This window comes from Alligator mississippiensis, chromosome 9 (genome assembly GCF_030867095.1).
Source record: "Alligator mississippiensis isolate rAllMis1 chromosome 9, rAllMis1, whole genome shotgun sequence".
NCBI classification, from domain to species: Eukaryota; Metazoa; Chordata; order Crocodylia; family Alligatoridae; genus Alligator; species Alligator mississippiensis.
In genome coordinates, this window is record NC_081832.1 from 37,450,711 (window position 1) to 37,460,209 (window position 9,499).

Below are 9,499 nucleotides of genomic sequence, written 5' to 3' on the forward strand. Positions count from 1 at the left end.
CTTTGAGTACGACCCTTCAGCCAACTCGCAATCCATCTGACCATGTAGGCATCGATGCCACAGCCGCCTAGTCTTTTAATGAGGATGGGGTGCAAGACAGTGTCAGAGGCCTTGCTGAAGTCCAGAAAGACTGCATCCATGGCGACACCTGCATCCAATGCTTTTGTGACCTGATCGTAAAAAGCAATCAGGTTGGTCTGACATGACCTGCCCCTAATGAAACCATGCTGGTTGCCCTTGAGCATCATCCCCGATGCCGGCCCGTCACAGATGTGCTCCTTAATGATCTTCTCAAAGAGTTTCCCCAGGATTGAGGTAAGACTGACGGGCCTGTAGTTACCCGGGTCCTCCCTCCTCTCTTTTTTAAAGATTGGGACCACATTGGCTATCTTCCAATCATCTGGAACCTGGCCCGAGCACCATGAGCGCTCATAAAGCCATGCCAAGGGCCCTGCAATAACCCCTGCTAGCTCCCTCAACTCCCTGGGTTGGAGAGCATCTGGACCTGCTGATTTGAACACATCCAGGCCCTCCAGTAGCACTGTAACCCGGTCCTCCTCAACCTTAGGTCTTGAGGCGTTCCCTCGAGTCCATCTTGAATCCCGGTGGGGGAGTCCTGGTTCCTGCACAAGAAGACGGAGGTGAAGAATTTGTTAGAGGTCTGCCTTCTCCTCTGGCACAACCACCATATTGCTCAGCGTGTCTTGCAGGGGCCCCACATTTCCCGGCGCCTTCTTCATCCTCCTTATATATTTGAAAAAGGACTTTTTATTATCTTTGATCTTGGACGCTAGTCCTAGCTCTATGTCCGCCTTAGCTTTCCTGACAGCCCCCCTACAGCCCCGAGCAGTGGAGGTATACTCCTCTTTGGAGACAGCCCCCCCCTTCCACCGGGTGTACGCCGCCTTTTTGGCAACCAGGCATTCCCGGACGTCCTTGGTGAGCCAGGGGGGCTTTCAGGCACTCTTGCCCCCCTTGCTTTTTGTTGGGATCGTCACCCCTTGGGCCCTGAGTATCATCTCCTTAAGGAATGACCACTCTTCGTGGGCACTGAGTTCTCCTGCCCTCGAGAACCCCAGCGCCTCTCCCACCAATCTCCTCAACTCATTGAAGTTGGCCCTCTTGAAATCTAGGGCTACCGCCTTGCTGCAGGCCCTTGTCACCCTGTGCTGGATGATGAATTCCAGCAAGCGATGATCGCTATCACCCAGGTGGTCAAGGACCTGGAGCCCCCTTACCAGGTCATCACTTGTGGCCAGGACCAGGTCCAACAGGGCATTTCCTCTGGTGGGACTGTGCACCTCCTGGGTTAAGTGGAGGTCCTGTATCTTGGCCAGGAACCTCCTGGAACGGTCCAACCTGGCTGACTGCTCCTCCCAGCAGATGTCAGGGTAATTTAGATCACCCATGACAACTGCATCACTTGCCATAAGTGTCTCTGCAAGCTGGCCTGAAAACTCCCAGTCCAGCCCCTCCCCTTGGTTGGGGGGTCTGTAGCAGACCCCCACCGTTAAATCCCTTTCCCCACGACCCCCTTGTATCTTGACCCAGAGCACTTCAGCTTGCCCCTCCTCCGACCCCATTTTGCTGGCAGAGGATGTGTATTGCTGTTTGACATAGAGCGCCACACCCCCTCCCTTCCTTCCTTCTCTATCCCGCCTGTAGAGCCTATAGCCCCTAATGCTAACTGCCCAGTTGTGGGATGAATCCCACCACGTTTCTGTAAGCCCTGCTATGGCTGGGTTTGAACTGGCTATTCTGAGGGCGAGTTCCTTCTGTTTGTTCCCCATACTACGAGCATTGGTATACAGGCATTTAAGCGGTACCTTCATTTAAGCGGTATACAGGCATTTAACCTGTTACCCGGTACCTTCTTTTTGCCCCCTATGTATTTAAAAAAGGACTTCTTGTTGTCCTTGATCCAGGGAGCTAGTCCCTGGTCCATCTCCACCTTGGCCTTCCTGACCGCCCCCCTGCAGTCCCGAGCAACCGAGGTATAGTCCTCCCTGATGATGGCCCCTCCCTTCCATTGGGTGTATGCCTCCCTTTTAGCTAGGAGATGTTCCCTTATGCTTTTGGTGAGCCATGGGGGCTTTTGTGCCCTCTTGCCCCCTTTGATCCTTGTTGGGATTACCTCCCTTTGGGCATGGAGGATCGTCTTCTTAAGGAACGACCACTCTCTTGGACACCCGACTCCCCTCCCCTCCAGGACCTCAGTACTTCCCCAACTATTCTTCTTACCTCATTGAAATCCGCCCTCCTGAAGTCCAGGGCTGCTGCCTTGCTGCAGGCTTTTGCCACCTTGCACTGGATGGTGAATTCCAGCAGGCGATGATCACTGTCACCCAGGTGGTCGAGCACCCGCAGCCCCCTCACGAGGTCATCACCTGTGGCCAGCACCAGATCCAACAAGGCGTCTCCCCTGGTGGGGCTGTGCACCTCCTGAGTTAGGTGGAGGTCCTGTATATCGGCTAGGGACCTACGTGAGCAGTCAGACCTGACTGACTGCTCTTCCCAGCAGATGTCTGGAAAGTTCAGGTCACCCATGATGACCACGTCTTTTGACCTAACTACCTCCGTGAGCTGACTTAAGAATTCCCTGTCTAGCTCTTCCCCTCATTTCATTGACCAATTAGGTCTAGTTAATGATGCACAATTTTTATTCATTCATTTCCAGTCCAAACATTCTTTTGTTTAGCAGTTTGGCCTCAACACAATGCTCGAGTGGTGTCAAGTCTTTGAAATTGCAGTGTTTCTGCCTCTTTTTTTATACCACTTTCTGTCACTGTTTATTGTTACAGGTTACTGTAACTGTGACTGGCTCATTGTCACCAGTGTGGCTGTGATGCCCCCTAGTGGCCCTGTTGCTCCTGCCTGGCTCAAACTCTAATGCCACTCTCCCTACATTACTCTCCTGCCATGCCTTGTTCTTAAATATTATAAGTTGATTCAGAGAGGCTTCAAGCAGGGCTCAAAGCTAAACAACTGAGCTAACTCAAATAAACAAGAAACTTTGCAGAGGGCCTCCCCCCTCTAGGGGTTTCACATAAACAATGACCAGTCACCTGTAAACCCAGTCTTCCTTAGCCCAGGGGGCTTGCCTCAGTTCCCAGCCCTGCAGGGCTGTCCAGCAATATTCAGTCCTTTCAGGAGCCCTGCAGCCAGGAGCGCCTCACCTGGTTGCTGGAGAGAGACTGCCTGAGTGGTACAGGCTCTGGGCTTATATAGCACCAGCCTGGGCCCTCTTCTGGTCAGGTGGGTCCCTCATTAGCTCCCCGCTGCTGCCTGCAAGCAGCTTCTCTGGCTGCTTGCTCTCTTAAAGGAGCAGGCACATCCCAATGCCCTGCTACAGCAACATTTGAGAAATACACCTAATTTCCATAGATTCATAGATTGTAGAGTCGGAAGGGACCACAATGGATCATCGTGTCCGACCCCCTGCCCCTGGCAGGAAAGAGGACTGAGGTCAGATGACCCCAGCCAGGTGACTGTCTAGCCTCCTCTTGAAGACCTCCAAGCTAGGTGATAGCACCACCTCTCTTGGAAGCCCATTCCAGATCCTGGCCACCCTTACTGTGAAAAATGTCTTCCTAATATCTAACTTAAATCCACTCTCAACTAGTATACACCAGTTATTCCTAGTCACTCCCTGGGGCGCCTTAGTAAACAGCGCTTCCCCTATTCCCCATTGACCTCCCCTAATAAATTTACAGGCGGCCACAAGATCCCCCCTCAGCCATCTTTTGTGAAGGCTGATGAGATTCAGCTCTCTCAACCTCCCCCCATAGGGTTCATCACGAAGGCCCTCCTCTGGACCCTCTCGAGATTCCCCGCATCCCTCTTGAAGTGTGGTGCCCAAAACCGGGGACAGTACTCCAACTGCAACCTGACCAGTGCTGCATAGAGGGGAAGCATCACCTCCTTTGATCTATTAGTCATGCACCTGCTAATGCATGACAAGGTGCGATTGGCCTTGTTGATGGCTTTGTTACACTGGACTCCAAGATCCCTCTCTGCCTCCAAGCTGCTATAGGTGTGCTGGGGGTTCCTCCTTCCCAGGTGGAGTACCTTACATTTATCTTTATTAAATTGCATCCTATTTCTCTCTGCCCATTGATCCAACCTGTGCAGGTCAGCCTGAATCTGCTCCCTGCCCTCCGGTGTACTAACTTTGCTCCATAACTTGGTATCATCAGCAAACTTGGAGAGGCTGTTCTCCATGCCCTCGTCCAAATCGCTGATGAAGATATTAAATAATATCGGTCCGAGGACTGAACCCTGTGGAACCCCACTGCCCACCTCCCTCCAGGCTGAGAAGGAAACATCCACCACCACTGCACCACTCTGTGGGTGCAGTCCCTAGTCAGTTGGCTACCCACCTGACCATGTAGGTGTCCACTCCACAGTCTGCTAGCTTCCCAATGAGGATAGGGTGCGAAACCGTGTCGAAGGCCTTCCTAAAGTCCAAGAAGATGACATCAGCCTCGGCTCCCGCGTCCAGGCAGTGTGTGACCTGGTCATACAAGGCTACAAGGTTTGTCAGGCAGGATCTACCTGTGACAAACCTGTGCCGGTTTTCCCTCAGCATCGTTTCCTGTGCTGGGCCTGCACAAATGTGTTCTTTGATTATTTTCTCTAGCATTTTCCCAGGAATAGAAGTAAGACTGACTGGTCTAAAGTTACCTGGCTCAGCCCTTCTCCTATAGGTGGGGGCACAATAGGGAGGATTTGTAGGGTCTAGTTATTAAAACAGAGGGCACAATCCCTGGAATGGAACTGTCCCAGGTGAAGTTGTGGGTGAAGTTACCAGGATGGAACTACTCTGATATATTTACTGAGACAGTTATGCCATTATAAATCTAATAGGAAGGTGTAATAGCACCCAAGCTAGGGTTTCTACTGATTTAAATAAAATCTAGTTCAAACTATGCAGATTTAAGATGGAGAGCAGATCAGGCCATAGTTAGCTGTCTTAGTGGCTCAGCTGTTTAAAGGAGTCATGAACTACAGTATGTCCTGCCAGATTTTTCACTTGTCCTGTAGCTATGTGCAATCAAAAGGAGGAAGGTGAAAATTCCCTGCCCTTTCCCCAGTGAAGGATATGTTTGCTTAGGAAACAGCTGCTACAAAAGGTGGGGTCTTTTTCTGAAGGAGGGCAGGGGGACACAGGCACTTACTACATATTGACAATTATGGGGTTTTGGCTAATCTGAACGGACTAGGCACCTAGCTATTTTCAAATGACGAGAAGCAGCAGCTGCTATATACTATAGATTTCTGGGGCTATCAGGTGTACAGAGATGAAGATGTTGTTGCCTCTGCATTTGTCCTGAGTTCCTTTTTCTTTCTATTTCAGCCGCCCAAAAACATCTTTCAATTGGTTTGTGAATCCCATGAAGACCTTTGTCTTTTTCATCTGGAAGCGGTACAAGAAGTACATCATCGCTTTATTTATTATTGCCATTCTGACCATCTTCCTGGTCCTTTTAATCTATACCATGCCTGGATATATTAGTGAGAAGATCATCAATGGCTAAGTGATTTCAGAGAGTGGACTCTGCAGGGGGAGATAGCAGTTGCTCTAGAAATCAACTCTGTACAAAAGCAAGTCTACAAATGTCTGGTGGAGCTTAGGGTTGCATCTGGAGGGAGAGGAATGGAGAAGGAACCAATTTAGACCACTCATGTTTAACAGCTGTGATGTAACGTAAACATAGCACTCTTCAGAGGAGAGTTATCGTTATTTCAATAAATACCTTATTCTATTTTTCTGAGAGGGAACTTTCATAGCTGGGGTTCTGGTTCTTGGGATCCTTGTAGCCAAAATCATCCTCTGCCTTGCTTGATCTCTGTGAAGGAGCCTCTCTGATAGCAAGGGCAGTAGAGGTATTGATCTCCAGGGATCCAGGTTTTCTGTTTGCTGTGGAAAAATGTGGATTTTCTCCTTTAAAGGAGAAAAGCACGGGAAACCATGGGTTTCCCTTTGCAGGCTGATAGAGTTCTATGCACATGGCCAGCAATACAGCCAGGCAACATGGTGGAGAGCAGCTCCCCCAGCTGCCTGCAGGGAAGTCTGTGTGGGAGGGGAGCATACATGATGCTTGGGGTGTGGGTGAGGCAGATTGAGGAGGTGGTGATTTGTGCCAGGCCCACACAGTGAGGGAGGGAGTGGGGTAGAGTTGGGGGCTGGGGCTGGGACTGGAGGTGCTGCCCGGTTGGGGTGGTGCACAGTGCCCGGCGCCAGGGTGGGAATGCATGGCCATGAGACCTGGACAGGGAGTGGGATGCACAGTTTGTCCAGAGCTGGGGGGGTGGCTGGGGGGGGGGCAGGGGGTGCTGCTGTGCACACTCCTGGGAAGGGGTTGGTTCCCAGAGGTGATGCATCATGGGAAATGGGATGGGGTATGTGCCCCCCTGCCCTCCAAGATCTGTGCATCCATAGCAGGGCATGGGGCTGCAGCCTTGCTGGACCAGCACTAGACTGAGGCAGGAACCACCTCAGTGGCCCAGCAGGCAGGATCTGGCACAGGAGGGTGGAGAGGGCTGACAAGACTCATTGCTGCTGTGGCCACCACCAGGACCCCTGTGTCAGCCACGCTGCCACGGAGACATAGAATTGTCAGGGGATTTGCCCATGATCAGAGTGTTAGTGGCAGAGTTAGAACTTGGGTCAGAAACAGAAACTCCTCAAAGCACAAATAGCACCAGTGCCGAGTCCGAGCCATGAGCTTCTTGGGGGTTGGGTAGAGTAGAAGGGGCAGCAAATTTTAAGGCTTTGCTTCAGCATAAGTTTGGTGGGACTAGATTTGCCTTTCAGTTGCAGGAACCGAACTATAAGCTCCCATTTGCCTATGGGGCTTGCTCTGGTTAGCTCTTTTGTGCTAGCTGCTTTGAATGCCTGCAACCAAGCCATTGTGGAATGGTCTCTTACCAAACTTCAGATGTAGGTTGTTAGACCAGTGACAGAGAGGCCTTCTTTTTGCCCTGACTACTTCCCATTCAGACCCAAAGGAAAAGCCTTCATCCCAAACTGTTACAAAAAGCAGCAAACCAATTAGAGATCACCATTAAAACTTCTTGCATTTGGCACAGCTCCTCTCGAGTTCTTTACATCACTCCTGAACAGGGTAGAAAGTAAAAAGCTTATTCTCTCATTCTAGCTCTTAGACTTCATACTCACTTATACTTACAGCTGGGTATGGACACACATATTTGGAGTCCTTTCAAGAGGAACTCAGAAGGGCAGCAGCTATTACATTCTAATTGTTACATGCAGACATTGGGAATGATACAAATGTAACAAAATCAGTGTTTGAAATTGTAGCACTATGTTACATTTGAATAATTTCCAGCTTGTCAACAGGTAACACAGACTGTAACTGAATATAATTAGAATATAACCCTAACCCTTGCCACAAAAGGAGTATGCTAATGAACCTTGCTGATAGATCTCTAATACAGAGGAGGACCAGTATCTACAAGAACTGGAGGATGCTATTGATTTATGTAACAGAAACTTAGTAAAATTGGTAGTGCAAAGTTATGCATTTATGGCTAAATCTAAAAAAAAGGAGCTAAGTGCCATATTTAATTGAATCTGATGATTTCCACCCCCCCCCCATTTAGCATGGGGGGGGGCTCATCTTAGATTTGAGTATGAGCCAGGCAAGCAGCTGCTGTAGCTCAGGATGGGGCCAAGGTAGCTCACATGGCAGGTGGAGAGTGGGGAGAATGCAGGGGAAATGTGGGGAAAGGGACCATGCAGTATAGGGGGAGCACAGGGGAAGAGGTGTGTGGTATAGAGAGGAACACAGGACCGCGGTGGGAGAAAGGATACATCCTTCAGTACTGCAAAGGGGTACTTCCTTCAGTATACTGCAAACCTTCTGAACTTCATTACATTCCATTTCAGAGCCACTACCAAAAAAGTGGGGAAAAGGGCACAGGGGAAGGGGACTGCAGAGCAAGGGGTGTGCAGGGAAGGGGCACAGGGAAGGGGAGAGGCAGTCCAGGAGAGAGCGTGGGGGAAAAGGTGCATGGTTCTGGCAGAGCATGGGGAAGGTGTGCAGTGCAGGGGGAGCATGATGAAAAGGGTGTTGGGAAGGGATGTGTAGAGCATGGGGAAAGGGCTGCATGGAGTGTGAGGAAAGTACACAGGGAAAAGGAAGCATAGGAAAGGGGCATACAGGGAAAGGGGGGTGGGGGAAGTGCGTGCATGGAGTGGTGGGGGGGAGCAGCTTCAGTTCACCCTGATCCCAAGTGGGGCTTGAGGCTGGAGCCAGAGCTGCCACTACTGCCTGGCCTGCCTGGGTGCTCCATGTCTGCATTAGAGAGAGTGCCAGGGCAGCTGCAAAGGTAAGAGCAAGGCAGACACCAGAGGGGGACAAGTCTTGTGGGGTGGGAAGGAAGCAAAGAGGCAGGCACAGGGGAGGCAAGTGGGAGGGGGGGAGACAAGGGGCATGGGCTAGGCTGACTGCACCCCCTGCTATAGTCTATGCCCCCCCCCAGTACCCTCCTGTACTCTTACCCCCCCCCCCCCACTACCCTGCACCTGCAACCCCTATTGTGTGCTGCCAATGCAACCACCATAGCTCCTGAAGACAGCTGCAACATCAATGTAATGGTAAGTTTTTTGCAAGTAGTTTGAAACTTTGGAGGGAGTGAGTGGTTATATGACTTCCTTCAATACTGCAAACTTTCTGAACTTTATCACATTCCATTTCAGAGCCACTACCAAAAGTCCAAGGGCAGCAGGACTCTGCCTGCCAGACCTGACACCCAGGGTATGTAGTGTCCTGGGTGATATTTAGGTAATATGTTCCACCGACCTTGTGTGTGTGTGCGCGCAGGGGGGTGGCAAAAGTCCGTTTTTTTTTACTGCACCCCCCCCCCTTTTCTTCCCTCCTCACAGGAAACTTTTGCAGGTGGAACTCACTGGGGATGGTAGCCATCCCACAGTCCAATGAAGAGAGTGGAGTGCTGAACCCACCTTTTTTTTTTATTTTTATATTTTGAAGTTGTATATAGTTATTGTTGCTGCAGCATTTTGAATAAAGTGTTTTATTTTGTTCTATAGATGTGTCATGTTTTCTTTGGGGTGGTTGGGTTGGTTTTTAGAGACCGTGCCTGCTGCCTTAGCGTGGTGGGGATGCTATTCTTATGGGGTTTTTAGTCATGGCATTACTGCAAAGATTTGCAGGCTGGACTGTTATTGGAGCGGGGGAAGGTCGAATGCTTGTTAAGTGGTAGCTGGGGTGTGGTGCAGCCAGCATGTCTTATAAAAAAAAAAAAAAAAAAAAAAAATACTAAACCACCAGCAGCAAGCAGGCAGTCTGCAAAACTTCATGCATGAACCTCCCAGGGCATTTAGCCTTTATCAAGTGTAACCCGGACGGTACTCCAAAAGGTACCCCCTCTCCAATTGAAGGGATCAAAGCAGGTGCACAAGCGCTGTGGGAGGTGTAGGGACTCTCCTCCCCCTATAAAGCAGAGCCAGACC

The 9,499-nt window shown here is 50.4% G+C and overlaps 1 protein-coding gene and 1 long non-coding RNA gene across 2 annotated transcripts in view; both read left to right on the forward strand.

Moving 5' to 3' along the window:
* Positions 1 to 5,769, forward strand: part of LOC102568905 (fer-1-like protein 4) — a 137,390-nt gene extending 131,621 nt beyond the window's left edge. Inside the window, exon 45 of the mRNA XM_019485566.2 lies at positions 5,357 to 5,769. Coding sequence (XP_019341111.2) covers positions 5,357 to 5,537 — 181 coding nt within the window. The 3' untranslated portion in view covers positions 5,538 to 5,769. The remainder of the gene's footprint in view (positions 1 to 5,356) is intronic.
* A 558-nt stretch (positions 5,770 to 6,327) lies between these two features.
* LOC132252449 (uncharacterized) lies at positions 6,328 to 9,073 on the forward strand. Its single transcript, XR_009464366.1, has 2 exons — positions 6,328 to 8,810; positions 8,912 to 9,073. It is a non-coding gene; the product is annotated as an uncharacterized LOC132252449 (long non-coding RNA).
* Positions 9,074 to 9,499: the final 426 nt, after the last annotated feature.